Source organism: Catharus ustulatus, chromosome Z, assembly GCF_009819885.2.
Source record: "Catharus ustulatus isolate bCatUst1 chromosome Z, bCatUst1.pri.v2, whole genome shotgun sequence".
In the NCBI taxonomy this organism is placed as follows: Eukaryota; Metazoa; Chordata; class Aves; order Passeriformes; family Turdidae; genus Catharus; species Catharus ustulatus.
The window spans coordinates 15,032,065-15,059,970 of NC_046262.2; the positions used below are offsets into that span (position 1 = coordinate 15,032,065).

At 36.6% G+C, this 27,906-nt stretch overlaps 1 protein-coding gene across 1 annotated transcript in view; it reads right to left on the bottom strand.

Moving 5' to 3' along the window:
• HCN1 (hyperpolarization activated cyclic nucleotide gated potassium channel 1) overlaps nt 1-27,906 on the bottom strand; it is a 192,069-nt gene that overhangs the window by 31,126 nt on the left and 133,037 nt on the right. The window contains exon 5 of the mRNA XM_033086073.1: nt 11,663-11,809. Within this exon, the coding sequence (XP_032941964.1) occupies nt 11,663-11,809 (147 nt within the window). The remainder of the gene's footprint in view (nt 1-11,662; nt 11,810-27,906) is intronic.

The following is a 27,906-nucleotide window of genomic DNA, read 5'->3' on the forward strand; positions in this document are numbered from 1 at the left end:
TTGATTCAACTCACATAAGAGTTTGTGCTTGTATAACTCAAGTTATAATCTCCAAGCAAAGAGGTGAGAGGAAAGAAGATTCTGCTCCAAGTCCCAATTATGTTCTTTGGAAATGAAATGTCCTGATGTTCTATATTCTGCAAGGACACATGATCTGTATCTATTTTCAGCGAACATCTTCTCACATGGTGGCCTAAAAATAGGCCAGCCATGAACTTTAAATAATGGCTCAGGAAGGGTATTAACCTCTTTCTCACATTCTAAGTTTGGCCCATTGCTGTAAGTATCAATATTATGAAGAACATATCTAGTGTTAGAGAATGACAAAGCAAGCTACATGCACTCCATTTCTGCTTCTCTACAGATGTCTTTGCCTCTTAATTCCCTTCAAGGTCTGTTATATAAATTAAGCTGTCCACACACAATACTGACAGCATTTCTCTTTCTTTAAGTAGTGAATCTGTTTTCTGACTGGTGTTAAAAAGCATGAACTATTTAATTTCCAACCATGCAGGGTGGGAAACTTTCTACTCTTGGTGAAATATGATGATTGTGAAAACTCATATTTTCATACATACACAAGTGTTTATTCAATGTTTGGCAATGATTCGTACGTTGAGTTACTCAATTTTTGTTTTGAGGACTGTGGATATCTGTATTAGCTGCATTTCCCAGATCATCTATTACAACTCCCATAGCATAATCCCAATTTTTCAAATGTTTCTCAGTAATTCTGCTCTTTTCTTATTTTTCTAAATAGAACATAGATACATTGTTGCTTCCTGATTTTCAATTTAGTAAAAGAAAAAATCCTCGCTACAAAGTAAACTTAATTTTTTTAATACATGTAAGGAATATTCATGAGATCACAAAAATAATAGTTTTTAGTTGCACAGTGACCTAATGGCAACCATACAGGCTCAAGTGAAAACTGCTAATCACAAAGAATGTAGCTTTTCTTTAAATTGATATATTCACCACACAGGTGTTTATTTTATCCCCAAAATATTTTAGTGGTCTAGCAAGGCATCGTCCAGTGCTTCAGTGAGCACACAAACATGCAATGATCAGTTCATAAGCTTGCAACTGTCCATATTTTACAGCACTTCATTTGTATCCTTTCAACCAACCACAGAGTTATTTTTCTTTTCACAAGTGAGGGAAAAGAAAAATGGATTTATTGAGAAGAAAATTAACATAGACTCCACAGAATAAGCTAGGAGATTAAAGCCCTTTTCAGGGTTTCCTTGCCTACTACTACCAAGGCTGGCTTAGGGTCCAGTGCTACTACTAAGCCAGGACTGTGCAAAGGAATTGTGAAAATAGTGGTGGGCACAGATAAAAATATTGTCTTGAACTCGGGCCAGGAGCTACCAGGAAATCTGTACCTGTACTCACAGTGTCAGACTCCACATTTTGCTCCAGCTTTTAATTTCACTCATCTCTGAGACTCTCATTAATCACTAGAAGTATCTAATATTAAGTTCTTTCAGTGTTAGACATTTCTTTTTAAATGAAACAGGTGTAATTCAACACCATGTTCATCCATATCTATGCGCTATTTCATTATCTGTCCGTTTATAATAATTTCAGAATTTTTAATTCAATTTCCATTTCCATTTAATCCTTTACATAAAAATTAATAATCAAAACAGATTAGATTTTAAAAATACTGTTTTGGAGCTGTAGAGGAGACTCCACATTTTTCAGGTAAAAAAAAATTAAAAACCAGCATTTCAAATTTGACTTACTGGCAATAAAATTTCTGGGGAGATGATATTAAGTATTTGCTTACTGCATCTTCTAGGTAATAGTAACAATACAAAAGTATAGATTAGGCAGAGTTTTCTGCAGGTTTCAAAGTAATGTACAACTCTTTTGTGCTCAAGTAGTTCTAGGATAAAAGTAAAACAATGATTTAGCATTACCTTGAGCTGCAAAATTTAACTTGGATTATCTCCCACAGCTTTAACTAGGTTAACCTTCCTAAATTACTGGTGTATCAATGGGAAATTAAGTTCATAAATGTGCACTCAGACCAGATCTTGTGCTCTGTTGTTTTTTGCTCTCCTTGTCTTTGCCTTTGAGATCACATGCTTTTAAAATGCAACCACAGATTTATGCATGAGAAGTGCTGTGTACCCTTCTGTATGCTGCTACTACTATAATGTGCAACTGAGTGCATAAAAATAGGCACATGCATTTGCTTCTGCATCAAACAGTTCATGGCATATTTATCTCCTCTTGCTGGAGGTGAGTCACAGCTCTGATCTTTATTTGTGGTGACTTTCATGGACAGTGGCACATTTAAAGGGTACCCTCTTCAACACAGAACTTTTTGTATTACTTGCCCCCCACAGCATTTTTACTGGTTCCAATCCAATGTGCTTCAAAAGCCTTTAGCCTGCTTTGTGAATTTAAATTCCACAGTGAAACTCAAGGAAAAGATGCTCACTCTCACCCACCTTCATTAATGAGATTTACAGGAAAAGGATCTGGACATGTCTATACTGTGCATCCGTGTCTTGTCTGAAATGTTTTCTACTGGAGTCCAGGCTGCATTCTGCCCTCTGCTTCCCCCTTCCCCTTCCAATGATTTCATTATGGAATGTCATGACTTTTTATTGCAGAAGTCAATAAAGAAGAAATGGAGAACCCTGGTAGGTACCAGGGTGTCAGATCCTGCATCTCCTAATCTTGATTGAAGAGAGACAATGTAATTTCCAGCTCTGCATCAAGAATTTTAATTTACTTATTTTTCATTTATCTTCAGTTATTCTCTAAAGAATTCAGAGGAATATATTTTAAGTTCTGCTGTTTTATTGTAATGGATTCATAGTCACAATTCAAGGATTAGGGCCAAAGATCCTAAAGACCATTATGATTTAGCTAAATAAACCCAAATTTTCCATATCTTACCAAAAAGGACACCTGTCAAGTCAAAGCAAGCATGGTATTAAAAGAATGTGTTTAACGTAAGAAGAACTATCTCATGAGCTGTTTGAAGTATGTTACTATTACTATTTTGAACCTCCTAAAATCAGCAATGCTATCTCTAATTGCAATAGCATATTCAGATCTGACAGAAATTAACATGTTGTGGCAGGCACCAATTTACAGCTACCTCTTTTGCCTTTCACCAGAAACTACATGGAGACTTAAAAAAAGTGTTTTCCATCCACTGCCCCAAGTACCGCCTCAGTATCAAGCAGTTGAGCAATTCTTTAGTCTGTTAAAAACTGAGACATGGCAGACACTTGGAAGTGTGATCTTGGGATCTTGGGCAGAATAAGGCAATGGGTGAATTTTGTCTCTGCAGGACAGCTGCTATTGTCTCATTGTACTGGACCTGGTGCCCACAAAAACCTTTCTGACTGCTCTTCAGATGCCTGAACAGCACTTCCAACAGGAGCAGGCACAGACTGGATTTACAGAATCACAGAATCACTCAGTTGCAAGAGACCTTCAAGATCATCAAGTCCAACCCATGCCCTAACACCTCAACTAAACCATGGCACAGAGTGTCATATCCAGTCTTTTTTTAAACACATCCAGGGATGATCTTCCCGGGCAGATCATTCCAGTGCTTTATCTTTTACTCTTTCTGTGAAAAACTTTCTCCTAATACCCAACCTATATTTCCCTTGGCACAGCTTAAGGCTGTGTCCTCTCGTTCTATGGGTTGCTGCCTGGAGAAAGAGACCAACCCCACCTGACCACAGCCACCTTTCAGGGAGCTCTAGAGAGTGATAAGGTCACCCCTGAGTCTCCTTTTCTCCAGGCTGAACAACCCCAGCTCCCTCAGCCATTCCTCACAGGGTTTGTGCTCCCAGCCCCTCCCCAGCCTCGTTCCCTCCTCTGGACCTGCTCAAGTGTCTCAAGGTCCACCCTGAACTGAGGGGCCAGAACTGGACACAGCACTCAAGGTGTGACCTCACCAGTGCTGAGTAGAGGGGAAGAATGACCTCCCTGCTCCTGCTGGTCACACTGTTCCTGACACAGGCCAGGGGCCATTGGCCCTCTTGGCCACCAGGGCACACTGCTGGCTCGTGTGCAGTTGGCTGCTGACCAGCACCCCCAGGTTCCTTTCTGCCTGGGCACTGTCCAGCCACACCGTCCCCAGCCTCTAACACTGCAGGGCAGTTTTGTGGCGAAAATGCAGGACTCAGCACTTGGGTTTATTAAACTTCATCTTATTGGACTCTGCCCATCCATCCAACCATTCCAGGTCTCTCTGCAATCCGATAGATTGACACACGCTCCCAGTTTAGTGTCATGTGCAAATCTACTAATGAAGGACTCAATAACCTCATCCATGTCATCAACAAAAATATTGAATAGCACTGGCCCTAGCACAGACCCCTGGAGGACACCACTGGTGACAGATTCCCAGCTGCATGCAGCACCATTCACCACCACTCTCTGGGTCCAGCCCTCCAGCCAGTTCTTAACACAGCACAGAGTGCTCCAGTCCAAGCCATGGGCTGCAGCTTTTCCAGGGAATGTGGAAGACAGTATCAAAGACCTTACTTTTCTGTAACAGGATTTTACCTCTCTCTCAACATCCAGTTTGAATCCAAATAGTTTGGAACTTTTATCGAACAACTTGCCTTTCTTTATATGAAAACTACGGCACTAAGAATTGGGAATTTATTTGGATTAGTATATTTGAAGAGCTCATGAAAGAACTGTCATGTCTGAAATATTTATTTAATAATTACAACAAAGGAATCTTGTAGGTGCAGTAACATGAGTATTCAAAATCATAACTACTGAGAAGTACTGGTGTATTATTATCTGTATTACTGGAAGCAGTTAGATCTGGGACTTGTCAAAACATGTCTCAGCTCGGGGTAGATTTGCTAATAAAGCATGTCAAACACAGAAAGGACTGTGATCAAAGTTTCTTGAACATGTGGAACAGCCATAGAAGTGGTTGACAATTCCACCACAGCATGTACACTGTGAATGTGCATTCATCAAAGGGCAAACACACTCCCCAGAGCTCAGCAAATCAAACCACATTGTCTTAGGTCCCTGGGAAACATCCTGGAGTGTGCACACCATTTTCTACAATGTCACATTTGCTGTAGAAAATAATTTTAAAACACAATAATCAATTCACCTGGTGATTGTCTGCCCATTCCCACATTAAAATGGCCATTTACTACTATTTTCAATTTTAAAAACTTACAGTTACTTCTAAGAACTTTTCTTTCAGCATTGTATACTTGGACTGCAATTTAAACATAATTTACACAGATATTTGAAAACCATCAATTTTCTTTTTCAGCATTAGTCAAATAAATCATGCTGTGATATATCAGCATTTATTCTACAAGACTGACATGCTGCATAATTCACTCATAATTCAGTACTCCAGAATATAAACTACAGTTATACTTTACTTGTGCTTCTGAGAAAAATAAACAAACAAAAAACCTTTTTAATTCACTAGTTAAAGACAAGGAGATATTTAAGTGACTTCCAATATGACTACATCTGTAATAAGGATACATTTTTCTTAATTCCTTTCTTTAAGCTTCACGCTAAGGATCACTGCATATTAAAATGTTGAGAAGTACAATGGATTGCAAGGAACTAGTTACCTGTCTTCTATGAGATAAATTTATGGACATAAGTTGTTATGGAATCGAAGTCCCAAATATTTCTATGATACTTTATTGTGTTTTAATTTAAAAAAATTATTTTCTACCATTATTTTACTGTTTGAAAGTCCATACCCCCAAATCATAATGACTACACTGTTTAAAAGGATCAAAGCATTCTGCAATCTAATCACATCCCATTTTGGCCTTATATGATTACTCTGGAGATGCTTTGTCTTTTGTGCATAGCAGTGTAGTATAGTCTACATAAGAATACATTGCTTTCTGGTTTCTAAAGATAAATACTAAATAAAAGGAAAGATATTTTAAAAAGGAGATACATTTTAAAAGAGAAATGAGAAGGTCAGCAATTAGGAAAGAACACCAAGGTTACCAAATTGATAATTTTAAAACTGGCTTTAAAACACAAAATAATTTCTCTACAAAAATACCTAATTTGTCTAAAAATACCAAACAACCTGGTTTGGGTCCAATTTTCACTCAGATACAATATAAATTATAAATCCAGTAATGGAGGCTTTCCTGCACTTTATTCTAAGAGTACTTTCCTTACAAGAACTGTCACAAAATGCCACTCTTGATGCAACACTAAGTACTGTGCATGATGCTTCTTGGAACCTTACACCTGACTCATTAAGCTGTAAAAGGTACCACAATGTACCTACATTCACTCTCCCTATGGTAGCAACAAAGGTCAAGGACTTCACACAGATCTGCTCAGTTCCAAAAACAGCACCATGTGAAGGTGGAGAAGCTTGTTAAAAAGAAACAAAAAGAAGCTTCTTAGTCTGGTTGGAAGTTACTGGTGGGGAGCAATATTAAGTGATGCACCTAAATCAAAACATGAAATAGTGTATTTACTACCACTTAGAGTTAGTTTTTACCATTACAACTTAAAACAAAAAGTAAACTCAATGGTTGGCAGTGATTAACAAGCAAATTAACATTAGGAATTATTTGCAATATTGTAGCCTATAGTAGACCCAGCGAAAAAGAAAGAAAATGGTAAGAAGAATGATCTAGCTTCCATGCAAAAAACTAGAATATGTTTATTTATCATTTTTAAAAATGCAGTTTAAGGATGTTATCACATAACTCTATAAAATTGTAACTGGCATGTAAAGAGTCAATAAAAATTGACTGTACTATATAATTTTTGCTACAAGAATTAGTGGCCATCCAGACCAAAACACATATAAGGCTGTGTTCAGTTCCAAAAGAAGGTGGTGGTTTGTCATGCAGGAGGGGTCAGGTCTATGCTCTTTGACAAAGGATGGTGTGGTTGCAGAGAGCACCTTGAATAAAGAATGCAAGTAAGTAATTGGAAGAAATGTGTATTAAGGATTACCCAGTAGTCAAATCACATCAGTCTGAGAGCATCCCTTGAACTGAAAGTATTGTGAGTCTAAGAGAGTCATTAAGGGTCACATCATACTTTCCCTGTTCTTGTCCTTCCATGGGCATCCACCCACAGCCACTGCAGGCAAGACTGATGGCTTAAACAAAGGTCAGAGCTGAGTCACTTTGACTTATACTCAGTTACAAGATGGAACTAGCAATGTATATGAATTTCAACTTTTAAAATTCAGGAGTTCTTTTGAAAGGAATTTCTTTTAGGTGGATGTGGGTTTTGTTGTGTTTGGTTTTTTTAACTTCTTATCTGTAGTGTCTCCATTTCATATCATGATAGCTACAAAGACCACTTTTGGGATTAAGGCCTTCTGAGGCCAGAGGATGTTCAAGCCTTGTAGGTGGTAAGAATTACAAGCTAAAAAATGTGAAGTTTAATATCTCTGCCTGCTGAAGAACTAGAGATGATATTTATATATAATGGAAACATGCTAATTGTTTCTAATTATTACCTCAAGAAATGAGGGAGAGAGACAATTAATTGCAAATGCTATTAAAGACAGAATTTATATATTTTTTTCAGAATTTATTTCACATATCAACTGCTGTTATAAGGTGCAGCCTTTTTTCTAAGCTAGTCAGCTACGTTTTCTTTGCTGTGAGAGCATGTGTGTGGAGGTGGTGTGTGAAGAGAGAGCCTGATGATTATCTTAGACTTGTTGCAGAACTTGTATGGAGGTACAGATAGGTTTGATGAATCCAACCCTGCATGGCCTCTAAGAAGCAATTTCAAATCTTTCTTCTCTACCAGAATTGTAACTGCCAGGAGTCTCTTGATTATCCTGCTCTTGAGAAGACCGGACACTTATTATCAGATAAGTCTAACTGAAAAAAGGGATATGCTTTCAGTTCAAGTGAAATTTCTGAATTCAATGAAAATTAAAACCACACCTTTATCCTTTACTGTTGTCAGAGAGCATGTGTCCTTACAAGAAGGTATGCACATAATATGTTGCAATTTATGGTTAATTCACTTTGAGTATCTAGAGCTAAGAGTATCCCATTAATTGCATTACTAGTGGACTAATACACCCAAATTGTGCAATTAACTCAACAGGGTAGAATATAGAGCTTTTCAGTCTCATAAATGTTGCCTTAGTGCCCAGTCATCAAATTCAATCTCTTTGTTAATGCCAGATTATCCTTGAAGGATACAGGTCAGCAACTACTTGCTTTACTCAGCTTTGAAGCACTTAGAGCCTTGTAAAAAGTTTTAAAATGTTCAGGATTCCTTTTCCCCCTTTTATGATGAAGCCTTAGTTAATTCCCCATAATAAACATGACTCTATTTTTATTATCCAACCAAGCTAGGCATTCATACACATGCATCAAATCTTTTCTCAGATTTTCATTATTTTAATTATCCAATCTACTATGAGTGTTCCATACATAATGTTCAGAAGTTCATTAAAATGAACACCCATCTTCTTTTACAAAGCAAGTCTTAACCTCTACTATCAAGGCAGATGATTGTACTGTTCTGCACTGATGTGACCTCAGCTTGAGTCCTGTGTGCAGTTTTGGGTACCACAGTATAAAAAAGACACTAAGTTATTAGAGAGAGGGTCACCAGGATGGTGAAGAGCCTTGAGGGGAAGCTGTGTGAGGAGTGGCTGAGGGCCCTTGGTCTGTTCAGCCTGGAGGAGACTGAGGGGACACCTCATTGCAATTACAATTTCCCTGTGAGGGGAAGAGGAGGATCAGACACTGATCTCTGTGTGACCAGAGAAAGCACTCAAGGGAATGGCCTGAAGCTGAGTCAGGGAAGGTTTAGGTTGGACATCTGGAAAAAGTTTTTCACACAGAGGGTGTTTGGGCACTAAACAGGCTCCCCAGGGCAGTGGTCACAGCACCAGCCTGACAGAGCTCAAGAAGCATTTGGACAATGCTTTCAGGCACATGATGTGACTCTCGAGGTGTCCTGTGCAGGGCCAGGGGTTGGTCTCAATGACCCTGATGAGTCCCTTCCAACTCAGCATATTCCATGATTCTATGATTCTATACGCATATACAGCTTTATTACTAGCATGTATCATGTAAGAATTATTTTTATACTAGATTTTTGCTGCTAATTCTAGGTACTTTAGCTATTTTTAATGGTTGAATGATCATATTTATATCATGCATAATTACTTTCCTTCTAAAAAAAAATCCCAAAAATTTTAAAACATGGACAAAAAAGAAGGTCATCACTCTTAAAGAAAGCAAAGCTGTGGAAAATTTCAGTCCATACAGTAAATTTGAATGGCTGAGATCAAGAAGTAGTGAAAGTCCTGCGATTTTTTTCACAACATTTCACAATGCTATAATTACGCAGCAGTTAGTATGGTTTCTTTTCTTCTACTTACTCCAAGTGAGGAAATAGTGGTTTCAGACTAATATCTTTGTCAGAAGCTACTTCCATCAAGCTAAGTATGTTCTGTAGAGACTCTGAATGTTTGCTTTATGCTAAATTCCAAGTATAATCAAGTGTAGGATTAGTTAAATACTGAAGAAATGCAGTAAATATTTATTCTTCAATGATGCATCCAGGGTGTCTGTGCTATTATCTATTACAGCCTTGTGCATTTATTGGCATGTAAGAGGGTAAAGTCCATCCAATATATGAACGACTGTGTTCTACCTTTAAAAGGCTCCAATTTATTATCCATTATTTACATCAAAAAGCCACTATCTGCACTACTAAACTGCACATACTGAAGTGGTAGCTTAAACAGAATTTGAAATTATTAACTAAGAAAAATACCTAAGTGATGTTTTCAGGCCACATGAAAAAATCAGCTGCCATGAAAATTTGGACTGATTCATTGAGAAACCTGCTCTGGCACTGCCAGTGGCCAGTTCTTATTTTTTCTCTTTCTTTTTTTGACCTTTCTCTGGAACAGTACTGTGTTTTCAGCAGGGCTGTGTGCAACCTGATTGTAGCTAATTTTTTGTTATATAATAGAGAGTACAAAGAAGACCTGCTAAGTACAGCATAACCATAGCAAAATCAGAAGCCACTCCTTCCATGAAATCTTATTCTTCTTTCATGTTTTTAGGGGCTCATTAAATTTTGAAATTTTACATGCTTGATCTCTCACCAGAAGTGCTTTTTGTTTTTTATGGTTGACCAAATTTGCCTTTCTACTTCTAAGCTGTAAAAAAAAAAAAAGGAGGGGAAGGAGACAGGGCTATGGGAGAGAGGGTGGAAGGAATTAAACAAAAGAGGAGGCAGCAAAAGTGGAAAACATAAGTAATTAGGATGCTGCAATTGCAAATTGCTGTTAGCAAAATGGTGTTAGGGTATTAGGCTTTACTTTTGGAGAAATGTTTTCTTTAGAAGTGGAAACAGATGAAACTGCTTCTGATCTCAGTGACTGATGCGTCTGTACATGCTTCTGTTCTCTTAACAAAACACTAGCTCCATACTGGCCAAAATTCATGCTTTGACTGCCACTGTAGTCTAGGGGTAATTCCCATACTTTTCCTGTCCCACAAGGCAGATTTTTGTAATACATTCTCTTGACATTTCAAAATTTACTGAGAGGAGCCCCAGTGTAAACAGGCCGTGGCAATGAAGAAGCCAGGGCCCTCCACCTGCATTCCAAAGCACAAACTCAAAATATAAAGGAAGGCCTCAGACTGCATCTTTGTGAGAGATTTAAGGAGGTCCAGGATCTGGAACTCAGTCATGGGCTATTAAATTGTTAGAACAATCATGGTTTGGTCTGATTTTAACTTCAAGCATCTAGCAGAGAACAACAATTTTGGGCAGCCCTCACCATTGCCACTTGGGAGTTTGTAGGAGGGATGCTACTATGGGACTTTCACTACAGAGATGTGGATAAACTGTGGATTGGAAAGGCTTTGTTTCTTTATGACTATTTTAAAACTGGAACTTGATTGATTTTGGCAATGGATTGTATGACATGTTTTCCCTTCCCAGCAAAGCACAGGATTCAGTAGTACAGACAATTCACCACAGACCTATTCTCTCTTTGTGCCTCAGAACTTGAAAACAAACCTGACCAGCCATCACCTATCTTTCCAAAAGTACAGATGTCATGCTGTTGGATGTTATATGCACGTTACACATAGCCATATCTATATACACACATACAGATGCATAGTCAGCACAAAGAAATTTTTTTTAATGGCTTGTATATATAACATTCCAGCTTCCTCATCTCGAGTAAAGACCACCTTTACAATGATGCTACTTTACAGAATGAAAGAAAGCAACTCGCCCTGTGTGGTGACTTTTGGTGGTTTTATCTGGATAGGTGTGTGGCTAGCAAGTAGGGAGAGTAGAAAAAGAATTTCACTCAGGATCATTTTAGTCTAACCACTCTCTTTTTTAAAAAGCAACAGAGAAACAGGATTTTCAGTCAACAAAAAGGGTGTGGTTTTAACCTCTAACATTCTTGTGTGGCAGTGATTGACAGACTGGTCCTGAATAGACTGTGTCTCTGCTTATTTCTTTGTGCCAACCTACTATAAATTTAATTATTCTGGTCATTCATTGACTATGATAAAGAAGATGAAATATTGTAGAATGGAAAGAGCATTTCAACACAGAAACAGCAAAGACAAGAAATGTTTTCACAGCATGAAGAGCTATTCAAATACTTTAATCTTACCTCCCTGAGAGGATCATTGAGTTCATTCAAAATATTTTCTTCATCAAAGATCTTGCCTTGGTAGCGATGCTCATAGTAATCATGGATCTTCTGGCGCATTTCAGCAGGTAGTTTGTGGAATGACATGTATTGTTCCACTTGTTTGTACTGTTAGGAAAAAAAACATAAGGAAAAAAGCCTCAAATTTTTGCTATCCAAAAGCACCTACAAAATAGAAATTCATTAATGTGTCCACTTAAGCTTTGCATATTTTATAAAGATAACATTTTTTCACATGTCAGAAAACCCTCTCACAAATATTAATTAATGTAATGTTACTCACATGACAGCATCTCTATAAATTACAGAAACTACCTTTAGCAGCAATGCTAATATCCACATGAATAAATAAGTTTTAGAAGCCAAACCCTCATACTTCTCATTCATTTCTAAATTCCCAACTGTACAGGAGCTGCAAAAACACACCAACACAATTTTTAGCTCATGCAGTAGACAGGAAAGCTGTAAACAGTTTTAGTCTGTAGCACTGCATTCAGGGAAAGCTGAAGGTGTGAAATTTTAGAAACTGGCTATGTTTAATTACTAAGCAACATATTAATGTTGTGTATGCTTATGGAGTTCAAACCTGTGGAGATAATGAAGTAGAAAACACTCCTCATGAGGGATGAAGAGAAGAGAAAGGTAAACTAGAAAAATAGGTATGGGATCAGGAAATATAAAATAAGGGAAGAAAAAAATACCAGGATCTGGGAGACTAAGGAGACTTCATTTACCCTGTACATTTGGTTTCTTTGTTGTTACTAGTCCTCCGTCTTTTATTCTGGGAGTTTGTTGTTTGCTTTGTTGGTTTGGTGGTTTTGTTGTTGTTGAGGGTTTTTTGTTGTTTTTTGTTTGCTTGTTTGTTTGCTTGTTTGTTCTGTTTTGGTCTGGTTTTGTTTTTGGTTATTTTTTGGGTTGCTTCCTTTTTTCAGAAGCCTTTTTAGATAGTATAATTTTCAGAAAATAAATAAAGTCACAAATCAACATACTCAGAGTTGTACTGTACTAAACTACATAATAATCTGAGACCACAAAATGGACAAGTTGTCTAAAGTGCAAAAGGACAAATTCAGCAGAATAAGATTTTTGCCCCTCACAGTTCCCATCCTTGTCTCAGCTGAAAAGGATAAGGCACTGAGACAGAGAAGGATAAATCCCATTCTCAGGCTAAAAGGTGAGTTAAAACTTGCCAGAAACTTGACTCACTTATGTAAACAGCCTTAATTTATTTTTGTTAGTTATTTCATGCTTAATTAGGGAATTTAAACTGCTTTCAATGGAAAAGCCAATGAAGTCCTAATTAGGATTGGCACCTCTGTAGAACAATTAATCAAATGTATAATGTCCATGCCCTCTTTGTGAACTGCAGCAGGTATCCTTTAACTTACATAGTTGAAGACTGTTCTATCTTCCAGAATTGAAATTAACTTTTGCTTTGCAAAGTGGCAAAAGATTAGATGAGGTCATGTGTACAACATACATTCCAAACATACGAGGAAAGTAATTTTGCGTGGGACTATTTAACAATGTATGATGAATATGTTAGTGATTCAACCCCTGCACAGTCATTCTGCTCCTCTGCAGTAACAATTCTTCACCCATATCCTTTAGATGTGTGATTTAAATTTGCATGCTTGCCACTGGTTTCTGTTCTGATATGAAGAAATTTTTCCATACATTGTGGGTTAGAACCAGACATCACCATGGCCCCTAGAACAGAGACTGCTCTCTCCACACAATCTTATTCACACACAAATGTGCTTTAGTAACACTAATAATGAATAATCCTTACTAATAAAAGAAATACATTCATTGTGATGTATATTGCAAGCAAGCTGCAAAGGACTTTTACACCAGAATGACCTTGAAATAGAGAAAATTTGAGCTACAAGGAAATTGCTTGGGCAGCAGTTTCCATTGCTGCCTTTCATTAGTGCTGTTACTTGAATGGGGGCTTTCTCCTGCACCAGCAAGCTCTTTTCTTTAACAAGATTTATGCTTACACATGAGAATTTCAGGGAAAAAGAAAAAAATAAAACCAGTAGGAATGTACTGCTTATCACTGGTGTGTCCCAAAGTGTTTTCAAATTAGTAATACATAGAATAATAGATACAGCTGAATATTAACATTCTTTTCTTTAAAAATCTATGAAGAAATTAAAAGTATTCCACAATTCCCAGAAGTTTTTAACCATCTAATATAATATTGAGGTTTTTCCATATCTAAATATCTGAGCCTGTGACTGAGTAGTATACTATCACTAGCTTTTTAATCAATCTTTTCCTAATATTTCTCAGTGTGTGATTTTGGCTCATTTTCTGTATCATTCACCATTCCACTGTTCCCTTCTTGATGTTCTGTTCACACGTAGTATTACCTCAAAACTTTTAAGTTGCCCTCTTGTTCAGCAACTGATATATTTCATTAACTCAGTACCAGAAATTATTACTTTTTCAATTCCACAGAATAATGTGGGTATTCTACATTAGTTGCCACTGTGATGTGCCACATTCCAGTTGCAAAAAAAAGTGCTGAAATGAATATACAAAGAGAGCAAGATTAATATGGTCTTGTTCATTTTATGTAATAAACCAGGAATTTGTCTAAATTTATTTTGGAGAGGATTTTCTTTATGGATACTACAGATATCAATAATGGTTAGAAATAAAAGTATTTTTCACTTTTATATAATTATAGTGGTTTTTATTTCTGTGGCATTTTTTATGCATTACAAAAATGCAAATAGCTTAAGAGAACTGCAATACTTTCTGGAAAAGATAAAAGGTAAAAAAGATTTAAAATTTTTCATTTAGTGTTTTGAATCCTTTAAAAATATGATAATTCAGTAGCTTCTTGATTTTTCTAAGTATAATTGTAGATCTCAAGTGGATACAATTGTCGGTAAATTTAAATTTTGTTTAAAAATTATCTTTAATCATATTTAAAATGGCTGTAACCAATCCTGAGTCACCCACATTTGAACCTGCATTTTCATATGTGAGAAAAATAATTTCTTTCTATTAACTCTTCTTATTATGTTGCATTCTCTATCTTTTCCCCTCCAGAGTTAAAATTTTGGTTTGCTTGGTATTTTGTTTTGGGGTGGGATTTTTGCTACTTTTTTTGGTTGTTTTCTTTCCTTGTTTGTTTTGGTTTATTCAGAAAATAGGTGTCTTAATCCCACATTCATAAAATCACCTGTGGTATTTATTACATTTCTGTAAAAAAACTTTCAGTACCACAGTAAGTCCTCTCAAGATTGACTTTTTTTTTTTCCTTGTATTTCTGGTTTTTTGTATCTCATATGAGAAGCACCAGACTACATTCAAACACGAAAGACTCTGCTAGCCACCTGCTTTGTAAATTCTAATTGCCTTTTCATCCTTGCTCCTGCAGGTAGCACCTGATTTTCCAGGAAGGACTGTTTAGTAAGGGACTCCACGTGTGCATATGAAAAGGGATGTGCCATAACTGTTACAAATATTTATCCTGGTCCTTTCAACACCATTGAATGCAGTAAATACTGTGTTGCTGACCACTCAACAATTATGGTTTTTTAAAAAAATTAATATTGAATTGTTTTTCCTAAAATGAGTATGTATATCAATGTGATTTATATATTGCACTGCCATATTTTCAGTAATTTATATCTGTTTTATGTTCATCACTGAAATGAAAATGCCCATACATGCTACAGAATTGCTGAAATAGGTAACAGCTAAGTGGATTTCAAAGTTTCCAAGTAGCATTCCACATATTTTAATGCAAAACAACACTTAGTAATAATTGAATCTTGTTTTTTTAGACACAATCTTATCCATGGGCTCTTTGTATGTAGCAAAATTCTGCTAATGGGCTCCTCCAGCAAAAGGTGAAGAGGGTGACATCATTTATATGTGGTCTGTAATGGAATTGGTTAGGAAAGTACAGTTATCCTTACAAAAAATATGTATAGAAAAATGAAAAGGAGAGGAAGAAAAGAGCTTTTTTATGTATTGTGCATAACAATTTGCAACTGAAGCAGGGAAAATATTGTAGCATTAATATAAAGTTAAATCACAATACAGAAACCAGATCCTTTCTTCATAGTTTCATAACTAACTAGTTGACCTTTTCAGCTGAACATTTTCTTGGAGTCCTAATAATCTTTACAGCTCAGCATTCTGTCCATGATATAATAAGTGATATGAATATTTGAAAGACATTAATAATATCAGTTAAAAACATGAAACAAATTACCTTTATGTACCTGGAACTGGTCCCATCTAAACTACCTAAATACTTTTCAAGCACAAGTGCCAGTCAGATTTTTCCAAAGTATCAACACTCAACAACTTCCAAAACTGGCTAGTTTTTCAAAGAACCTGGGTCCCTGTACCATCAGTTGAAAGTCCAGCTTGAACAATAGGCCTTTTGCACTTCATACAATAATTTTGTCCTCAGCAATAGAGCCTCACTTCTAAGAAAGTTTCCCCAAAAAGCTAAGCAACTGTATATAGCATTTTGTTGAGATTTACAGCCAGTCAAAGTCATATCCTTACAAATAAAAAGCTCAGTGAAATATGGAAAAAAACAATAAAAATCCTATATACTGATTGCAAGAGAAAGCAAAGATCATTTGTGAAATCCTTCTACTGAATCAAGGTAGTTCTGTCCCACAATTTAGATGCAACAGATCCATTAGTACTCTTCAAATGGTTGCAAATACTTGCATACTGTATATGAAAGAAGAATCTACACATCATTGAAATATGCAGAAGATTCAACTCACTGAGGAGTAGAAAGACAAGAGGGGGAATGTGATGAAGATGAAGCCTTTCTAAGTAACACACACTGTTTCAAGAAGTTGAGCAGTACTACATATAGTTCTGAACCTTATTTTAAATTTTGGTCTAAATATATTCAGATAGAGCTGAAATCAACTAATGTTAGTAAAAAACTATCTAGCAGTTACAAAAGATTCTGTCTCTTGATATATATCTCTGGAGTGTTTATAGTGCATTGTGTCTCTTCCCAGCCTCATGCAGGTAGTCCGTTCTGCTTTTTGTTCAGACCACAGCAATTTTGTTCAGAGCTCTTCTGGCCCTCTTCTCTTTCATCTATTCTAGTTTGAGTTCATTTTTATCCAACTGTGATTACTAGATGAGTACATAGTATTTTAGAGGAAGTATCATCAATTTTTAGTTCATACTGATTTCTTTCCCATCTATTGGAAAACCAAGACACATTGAAAATGTTGTTTTCAGCCATTTTATGAGCAGCTTCAACACTCAGACTTCTCATTTTCTCCTTGCCACTTACACTTGCTATTCTCTTCAGCTCCCAATTTGTAACAGCATCTTGTACTAGTACCTGAGTCCTTGGACTTCAAGTTTCTGAATTTCATCTTACTTACTATTGCTTCATTTAGTATTGCTATTACTTCATCTCTTAAAACTCAGTTCATTCCATTTTGACCTTTCTGCAATATTAGCATCTGAAGTTTTTTGCCATCCTAACCAATCTTTATACCTATCAAACCATTGTTTAGCACAAGCCTAATGGCAATATCATGCCTTTAGGTGTTTTTCTACTGCACAATCACAAATCAATGAGGTTGGAAAAGACCTCTGGGATCATCAAGTTCAACCTATGACTGAACACCACAATGTCAACCAGACCATGGCGCTGAGTGCCACATCCTTAAATACCTCCAGGGACAGTGACTCCACCACCTCCTTGGGCACCAGCCCATTCCAATGTTTAAACACCTTTTCTATGAAGAAATTTCTCCCAAAGTCCAACCTGAAACTCCTGTGGCAAAGGTTGAGACTATATCCTCTCACTCCAGCTTGGTATCTCAGACATCTGAAACTGGGCCAAAATAACCAAACTGGGGTATAGATTGGCAGTAGCACATGTGACAGCAAAGGAAATTGCTGTCCTTCATCAGATTTGCTGTGAGAGAAGAATGAGATCTACATAACCTAAAGTAAATCAGTTTTGTGTAGTTGACATGTTATGATCTACATGGCAAATATCTACACAGAAGAGATCCCAGAAATATCCTGTACATCATAATACAAATGATTTTCATATTTGTAAATTTTCATCAACTACTATGTTCAAAAAATCAAGTAAATCTAAAGGCAGCAAACTTGACTATCACCAAATCTGGATTTGTAATAGAATCTCATAGAATTATAAAATTAAGACTGTTTTCTTCCTCTGCTAAACAGTTTTGAAAACTGTGACTGACCACAAAAATTGGATACCTTAGTTCAGCTTTCTCTAATTCCCTAATTTAAACCAGTTATCCTGACTGTCTCTAATATACCAAGGGGTTATTAATCTCATTCAAAAATTCATTACTTTAAATTAATTTTTCTATAGCAATTCATGAAAATGGTCCAACAGATCCAACTAAACTTTCAGATTCCATTATTCACCCTTACAACTGTGTGGTTCTACAATTTTAGCCTAAAGGAAGAAAGTGAATGTTATAGGGAGGCACTGATGAATCTTTAGTTACCAAATGCCAGCTGAGGATTTTTATAGACAGGTTTATAGAATGGCTTAGGTTGGAAGGGATCTTAGAGATTGTCTAGTTCCAACCCCTTCTGCCACATATTTGAGATTTCTAACAGAAAAAAAGCATGTGGGTGCTCTGTATTGGAGGGCAATAAATGTGGCTGGGCCTGGACTGAAGTATGAGAAAGGGAATTGGTATGCCAACACATCAGTGAATAACAGCTGACAGAATGCACCAAACTACAGAATGGTATAAAGGTCTGCATTCTAATTAAAAAAAAAAAAAAAAAATTAGAAAATTTCTGCCTTTAGAAGCTTTTAGTACTGATTAAACCCAGGATTCAGGTGACTGACAGTTACCAAGCATTTAAAAAAAACAGCTGATCTTAACACGTTTTTCAAACAAGCACTGAATAAAATAGACAGCCCAAATACTTTTACAGTATTCTAGAATCTTTTTAGTGGTAGATTGTTTCTATAAACAGTTTAAAATATTACAAAAAATTTCTAGTACTTTTAATCCCTATGAAAGTTCACTGGCTTTACACCTCAGAAATTATTGATACCAAAGTCCTTTTTCTCTGTGCTATTGTGCTATAAGGCCTTGAAACAAACTGAAGGAATTGAGGAGATTTGACTTGTCTCTTGTCCTTCACTTTGCTGAGCTCAAGGTTCTATTTTCTAATTACAGGTTTTTATTTATTCTTCCAGTGAAGAAAAGGGAGAAAATCTTTCTGAAGTAGTTCAGAAGGACTTGGGGGGTAGATGGGAGAAAACGCCCAGGGAATTGTTTCAAAGCATATAAACAGATTTAAAAATTGTATATTCATGGAGTTTTAGGCCCTCATTTCTCTGCAGAAGATGGGCTTGTTCAAGGAGGACAGACGAATTTTGAGGAAAAGAGGGAAGGTTCAACAGGGATCCCATGATACAGAACAGGAGGGATGGCATTTGCAACAACTGTATAGCCCGACACACTGTAACATTGAAGCTACCCAAAACAAAAAGCAAAATTTTATAAGGTAAAATAACATTACATTGGGTTTTTTGTGGGGTTTTTTTTGTTTGTTTGTTTGTTTGAATGGAGAAATAACTTTCTTGGAGCGTATAAAAGTTAATGGTTTTCATGAAAAATTTTGCTTTGTGGAAAGCGTGCTTGTTATTACAATTATCTGCCTCTCTCTCAAGCAGTACTAGCGCTCAGCTCCAGAGGTAATCATGAGTTGTATGGACAGGGACAGAACTGAACAATGATCACACATTCACAAATTGCAGAAGGGGAGAAGCTTTGCCATATTAAAGGCATGGGGGTTTTCTGCTTCTTTCCCAAAATTTTTCAAATACATGGACATGGAAAGCAAACAATCAGGGAAGTGAACAAACTAATAAATATTCAGTTAAACATTAAGCATATAAAAATAATATTCTGGTTACAGTTGACAGTAATGTCTACTACACTTACATTTGGCATTCAGATGAGTGTTGACTTTTCACTCAAATTACATTGAGGAAGAATTTTAAAAAAAGCAAACAAAATCACAGATTTCTTAATTTTTAAGAATCATATCTATATTTCATCTCTTGAAATTTCTTTCTGCACAGAAGGATAACTGCAAGTGCAATGAATGACTACTGAAATATTATAAAGGAGAACAGTTTTTCTCCATATGAAAAAGTAATATCACTTTTTAAAAACAATCTTTCAGGAAAATATACTTTTTAAGCATAAAGGAATAAGATTTGCAGAATAATGTACAAAGATCCAAGAATTAAAGAATTTCCATTTAGATACTATTTTGAAATTAAACATTGTGCACTTTCAGACAACTACTTTGCTAAAGCTCTTTGTAGGCTGTTTTAGTTAAACTCTATTCTACTATGCAATGTTGTTAAAATGGTACGTATAAATTACATTATTCCCCCCCAAAGAATGTGTCATTTCATATGGCACATATCCCCCTTTGTATGGTATCTTTCTCTCATATAAAATAGTGAATTGATTTGCTTTTTCACTAAATCATTTGAAAAAATTTAAGATACTAGATTGTTTACAGTCTTTTAAAACTATCTCAACCCGATACTCAATAGTGTCAACTCCCTACACAGTTGGGTGTCTGAATATCACATGATATTGCTTCAGCTTGCTAAATTAATAATATAATCTGTATAAGTAAAAATAATGTCTAGAAAAAAAAATCCCTGAAGCTTCTCCCAGGAAGAATTTGATTAATATTAGACAATCATAGACACCAGGCTATACTTTTCTCCGTTTGCAGGAACTTCCAATCTAACATTATAAGTGAGTTCAATGTTAAAATAATAACAAAAGACATTAAGTTGCAGATTATTGGGAAAGGAATGAGAATTGTATAGCTTATATTTATTAATGGCTATTTAACAAACTGTCAATTTTTCTTGTCACATTCTGAAAACCTGGTATTGTTCTCTTCTTTGACTCCTTAGCATGTCATCAACTGCAAGCATTACTCCTGGCACACAGTGGTGTACATGAGGTAAAACTGGAATTCCTGCTCAAAAGATGGGCAACCCGTATTTCCAGCCCTGACTGTGGGAATCTGGGGAGGGCCTGTAGCTACTGCAGGACATTGCTAGATGCTTCCTCTCTGTCTGATACTGCAAACCATGCTATTTAATGAGCCTGTCATCTGGATGATATAAGGTCTCCAAAGATAATATCTGCTCTCTGCAGTCATTGTCAGCCTCACAGTCCAAACCAAGTGTTTGTGTGCCTTGACTTGCAGTTAAAGAACCACACAGTAATAGACTGGGTCTGCTGCTCTCTATTAGCTGTGCTGATGACTCTAGCCTGGAGCTCAGATACCAGCAGCCAGAATAAAGTGGAGAACATAATCACTGATCATCTCTCTTCTACCATAAGGAACCCTGCCTCACTAATGAGGATTCCTTATTACTGCAAGGACCTCACCTTATGTAAACACAAGGACCTACTGCCCTTGGGTTAGAATATGAATGGTTTTTAGATGACTAGGGGACAGAAAGGAGAGAAAGGCCAAGAACACCTTCCCAAGCTAGAAATCATTCTGGATAAACATCCCTTAAGTGTTTAAGCTCAATGTCTGTACAATTTCACCGGCCATTTACTGCTGCTGATATGTGTCTCCTATTTGGAATGCTCATGCTCTTACACAGAACAGCTTTTGCACCTGTACACGAGTGGACTTGTTCATTCTGTCCTAATATTAAAAACAATCTCTTTAGGCTACTGCTCCATATGTGCTAGAGGGTTTCAGCCAGTTTTCAGGCACTTGGCCATAGGGTCTCTCGCTCTCCAATGGAAATTCAACCAGGAATCAGGAAACACTGCTGTGCCCCTTGCAAAGGTTACTGTAAGTCTGGTGTTTGTATAGTTCATCCTTTTATATTCCTTTTCATCCTTTCTTTGCTATATTACCAGGACAAGGAAGGAAGATTTTGCATGTTGAAATATCTCCATGCTTCAAATGGGGACAAAACTCCAATTCCTGTCCTTCACTTGCATGTTTCCCCAGCCACACTGGTAAAACAAGCTATTTGCATTTCAGAAACACCTCCTGTTTATGTGTGGCCCTCTGGCATACAGTGGCTATTTCATGAGCCTGCTGAATTTTTTACCTGCCCACCAAGCATCAAATGACACTCTCTAACCAAGTACTCAGTCAGACCTGAAGTTAGCACTAACTTTAACTCACAGGATGATTACCTGTGATGATAACTCCAAAATGAGTAAGCCCAAAATGTCTCTTAAATGACCAGAGATCTGGCTGCGTTCAGAAAAGACACCAAGCAGTGCACATGCCAGTCAAAGACTTGGTTGTCTTGTTTTGGTAGTGGCAAAGTAATAAGCTCAGCTGTCCATCCCACAGTCACTGAAACCTGATTTTATTAGGGCTCAAGAGATATTTCTACACTCTTCTTTATTTACTGCTACTTTTTTATCATACAGATATTTGCACATAAAGAAAAAATAGTTTATAAACACAGATCAAAATAAAATTTAAGTATACTGCTGAATGGAATGTTAATGGTAAGTTAATTTTTATAGTACTTTATCATGAGATGGAACTGAAGTGATTTGTTTAGCCTAAAAGCTATCATCTGTTTACCATCTATTTTTCACTAATTACCCCCCAAAGAGTACTGTTGCTTACAAGAATGCTTTAAACTGTCATTTTACTTACAGGCAGTAATTAAACATTTCCTTTCAATTGCCACAAAATACACAATCTCTTATTATTGTTCCTTTCAATTAGTGTAATTGAGAAATTAATTAAGTTATAGGGAGATTTCTGAATAGGATTTGTTTTCTTAGACAGTTGTTTATCTTTCAAAAATTTGCTTTATACTGCTTTAAAAAGGGAGTGAAGCAGCTTGAAAACCAGGATCAATTCCTCTGCACAGAGGCAATGATAGGACTCTGATTTAATGAAACAACAATTGGAGCCCCAAGGCATAAGAAGAAAAACATCTCTCTCCATGCTACTCTTGGTGAAACTGTATCAAAGTCTAAGGCAAAATGATTTTCTTTCTTAATGAGAAAGGTACTGCAAAGATGACAACTTATTTAAAAATATCAGAGATGCTGTAATGGCCTCCTTACAGTTGCCAGTTTTGAAGTGAAATTTTAAGGAAAATCCTGACATCTTGTACAATTTTCCTTATCTATTAAACAACTTGAATTTCTTTCTTTCAGGTTTTTTTTTTTTCTTCCCCTTTTCTCAATTTACTATCCCAGAAGGAAAGAATATACATTAAAATAAGTGCCTAGAAGGGGAGGATCAGGAGGCAAAATGAGTTATTCCTGATGAGTAGTCTAGGGAAGCAACAGGGATCAATCTCTGCTGGATCACTTCTTCAGTTCAGTTCTGGACACGAGCAGCAGTTTGTGCAGCTCCAGGATCCATGACAGGGACATCTGGACCTGAATGTCTGGGCACTTGACAGTCACCTATTTCCATTTCAATGCAAGTTTCTTGGAGATGGAACTGGAGTTCAACTCTATTCCAATGGAGTTTTTTGAGTTTAGTCTGCTCATCAGAAGCACTGGTTTCCTCTGGCATAGGCTTCACCTCAACCCATTGATGCTGCCACACAGAAACATTGCATGATGCTAAATTCTGTGTGTCCCACAAGGCCTTTAGCTAAACTGGCCTGCCTGGTTGTGAGCATCCACACCCACAGGAAATCCAGTTATTTCAAGAAGCAAATTGAAGCAGCAATTTAGAAAAGTAATATAGAAAAAATGTATAATTAGGTTGAAATTATGTAACTTTGTATCTATTGTTTAATAGTTGCAATGAAAAGAAGACGAAAGAAAGTTTTATTAACAGTGTAATTGTTACATCTGCTTGGTGTTGTGCCAACAGCTATGCTACCAGCAGCACCAGCACACACAAGGCAGGAACACTGAACGCTGGCACAATACAGCTGCTGATCCTTCTAATTTTATCTCTGATAAAACTTAATTATGGCTTCCCAGTCCTTTTTGTAATAATTAGTGAAAAATGCCAATTCATCAGAAAGAATTTGCTTTTTCAATCCACCCATTTTCACATTTTTCTCCTATGTCAAGATACTTGCATGGCAGTAAGTTTATTTCGCATGAGAAGGTCTGTTCAAAGCTAAAGGGAGAAACAAAGAGATTCTTCAGTAAGCAAACTGCTCAGTTAAAGGATATATTGTTTTTCTTGACCTCTGATCAGAGACCCAAAACTGAGGCCTTCCCTCATTTCACAGCAGTGTCTTAATGATGAGGAAATGAGTCCTCCAGGCTGGGCAGGGCATCTCCCAGTGTCTTTTCTATTTGTCTATTGCATGTGTATCACGATAAAGACAGAAAATGTTCCTCGTGAGGATAAAAATAGTGATGTAAATGATCACATTTCACCTTGCTTTTCCACGAATGCATAATCACTTATACAAAATTAAGGTGGTGGGAAATGCAGTCATCCCATGCAGATGCTACTCGTGGGGAAGAAAAGCCTACACAGGGCCATTGACTGCAATTCATCCCTGTAGGCATTTCACATGTAAACACCCGAGTCAATGTTAGATAAATGCAGTCTCAGATTTTTTAAGACTCATAGGAGTTTAAAGGAGACCAGACAAACTCTGCTCCGAACTACTGTTTAATATCTGCAGTGTGAAACCTAGAGCATACAGCTAGATACTGCAGCATGACACAGAGCCCTTCCACTTATAAATGAGACTTGAAGATTTTGATTTATTTTTTAGATAATCTAAGACTCTTTGTCAAACTGTTCAGGTCTCCATCTTCATCTAAAAACTGAGTTTAACACATAGTATCACACCATATGCATGCATTCTTCACCAACAACTGCAACAGTCTTGACAAATTGCTCTTCAGCTTCATGTTCACAGCTGTTTTATCTCATTCCTTCTTCTAAACTATCCATAATCTTCTTTTCCTTACATTACTTTTTATAGTCTCAAGTATACACACTTCAGAGACATCCTTAGGGAAATAAATTTATGGCATCTGAAGACTTCTCTGATAAACGACAGCCATGGCAGGAAAGCAATACTCCAAGCAACCTCTTGACCCCTCCTGAAGAGCATCATTGTAGACCTGAAGATTCCAGAGAAATGACTGAGCAACAGGATGCATTCTTTTATATTCCAGAATTATGGAACTTATTCACTAAGTACAGGGGGAAAAAACCCTCCAATCTTTAATGACTTGAAGATAATTTTTAAATTAGAATAAAAATGAGGTATATATGAGAACTACAGGCTCTATCAGGGATGGAAAAGCTAATTAAACATTCTGGAAAGAAAAAAAAATTAAGGCAATTTATGGCTTTCTTCAAAGAAATAGCTTAATGATTCCTGTAATAGTTCTGGTTATGAAGACATAGCTCAATGCATCAACCATTCAACCATCCAAATGCATCAAAACCGTACACAAAGAGTAGGTCTTATTTTTTATTCTCCAAAACAATGCAAAAAGTTCTTAGTACAGTGGATTGCTTCCCACATCTCTATGGAGATTTAACTCTCAAATTGATGTTGATACTGTATTTCTGTGCTGATCCTTTCTGCAGAAACTGTAGGGAAAGTCTTTTATTCAGTATAGTTGGGTTCATTCAAAAGTGAAGTCACAGAACTGTAACTGTTAAAGAAAAAGAATGGAGTGTCTGTGAAATAATACCTTTATTTATTTTTTCCCCTTCTTTCAGAACAAAGAGAAATAGAGAGAACTTTGAGGAAGCGAGCAAAACAACTCTAAGATGCTATGGAAAAACCATTAATAAAAGCCTAAAAAAGGGTTAATAAACAATTCCACAAACAAATCTAAATACCTAAGGATTCCTCATAGTTTCTTTCACTTAAAGGAATATGATTTATAAAGTGCATATTTATTTCTTCCCATCTTAAGTATTTTAGGACCACTTTGCTCAGTATCTGAAATGTTAGCAAAATTTACCTCAGTTTTAGAGTCGAATAAAGGATCCTTTATTTCTAGGGCAAGAGAAGCAATTTGCACTCCAGTGCCACTGGCTGTGAGTATGACAGTCTGCCATGAATACTGTTTTTCAGGGCCAGCTGATAATTCACTTCCATTCTGAACTAGTCCCCTAAACAGCATTACCAGCACTGACAATGGTGTCTCACGGAAAGGCTGCAGTGCAGGACCCCTGCTGAAGCTGAGAAGGCACCTGCACAGCCCTGTCAAGGAGGGCTCTTCCTGGTAGGCAATGCAAAATGCTTGATTTTGTTTAAAAAAAAAATTAAAGAATACTTTTTTTAAATTTTTTTTTTCAATTTTTAAAGCATGCATTAGATAAATAAAAGATCACCAGGCCCCTTTTCGTTCTTCCAGAGATATTTGGTCTAGACCACAAGGGAAACCTTGCAAAGACAACAGTAGTGCACCCCCAACAGAGAACACTAGACCCAGGCTATGTGAAAAGCACAGGTAACAAGGTGTTGAGGCAAGAAAAGCCTTTTCATTTGTATTTTGTTTTTAAACTGAATCTGAAAAAGACCTGGAAGAATTCAGAATGTCTTCTCAATAAATCAATATATTTTGAAGCTGTACAGACAGTGAAATTTTGAATAGTCATAATCAAATATAGCACAAGGGCCTTTGCAATGCTAATTCCTGAGATGTAGAGAAACAGAATATTACTTCCACTAAAACTTCAGTGTTATGTAAAAACCTCACTATAAATAATAACTACCTAACAATTAGGTGGTAACCTAAAGATTTTAAAGACTAAATCAGCAACCACTTCAAATATAAGCTGGCACTTCCTTCTGTTTTTCACAGCACAAATTGTTATCTAAAACAAAGGTTGTCTCTGCCACTCAGGAAGAGTATGTTAGAAATAGCATATAACGTAAGTTATAATGTTAAACTTTGTTTTGAGCGATTTTCTGCCTTTAGCCCTGGTGTGTTGCAGAAATCCAGGCTAACAAACTGAGGGATTGCCTTCAGCCACTGCAGACAGAGATGGCTCATTTTCTCAGCCTGCCTGATTGATCCCTCCTCTGCTCGGAACTGTACTGCAAATTTAAAAGCCACGTGCAATGGGGCTTACACCTAATATTAATGGATATGCCACAGCACAGTGTGCTTTCATTAGTCATCCCACCTCCCCGCCCCCTCCTCTTTTCTCTTTTTTCACATTATTCTATGTAATTAAATCACTGCACCCTCCTCAGGAAGCTCTAACTTTCTTGATGTTAAGTGATACTGAATCATTTGGAAAATGAAAGCTTTCTTTTCCTGCCATGGCAAGCTTGGTGCAAGGTTTAGATGAGCTCTCTAAACCACACAAAATAGACTGCTTTTGTGGAGGGTTTTGAGAGAGAAGAGGACAAATAGAGATTGTCTTAGAAAGAGACATGGGGACTGGGGGGAGTGCTGGTAGACTGATAAACTATAAAAGAAAATCAAGCTGAGGTAAAAACAAGGATGAGTTAAGATTTATGTCTGTCCCAAATAATTTCTGGTTTTGGCACTATTTTACAAGATTATACATTTGTCTACTATCTTACATAAATCATAAACTTTTGCAGAACAAGAGCCTATTTCTTAAATATTTTGCAAACAAATCTAATCCACAATTCTTCAGCAATAAAAAAGTCTTTTCATTTAATGAGTTACATATACTCTTGGTTTTATTGCACTATTGTTTTTCATTCAGAGTTACTCTCTGACTATTATAGCTTCGTTTTGAAATCAATGGACCAATATAGTTCATTACAGTTTAAAATCTCTTTTTTCCCCTTTTGTACCAGTCCATTTACTTCCTTTCAGATTTTTTTTCTAGCAACTGCTTAAAGAGTAAATATTGTTGCCTGCCTTACAGCTGCACCTGATGGAGCAGGGATTATCAGATCCTATCTTGTCTCTGGCCATGCAACCCAAAACTTCGCACCTGGTTGAACTGGATAATGTGATATAGTAACCCAGGTAATCATTCCATTGATCATCCTCACTTCAGTTCTCTTCTATTATTTTATTTACACTGTCCACACATAGAAGCTGCTCTTCAAAGTGATGGGACATAGGTGGAAATAGAAGGCTCATCTCTATCTCTTTGCCAAAAATTCTGTGTGCATCAAATTACTTCCTAATTTCCTTCAGATAATGTAATGTACTTTCCAATGAGAGGTTCTTGCTTAGCCATCCATAAATCTCTCAATA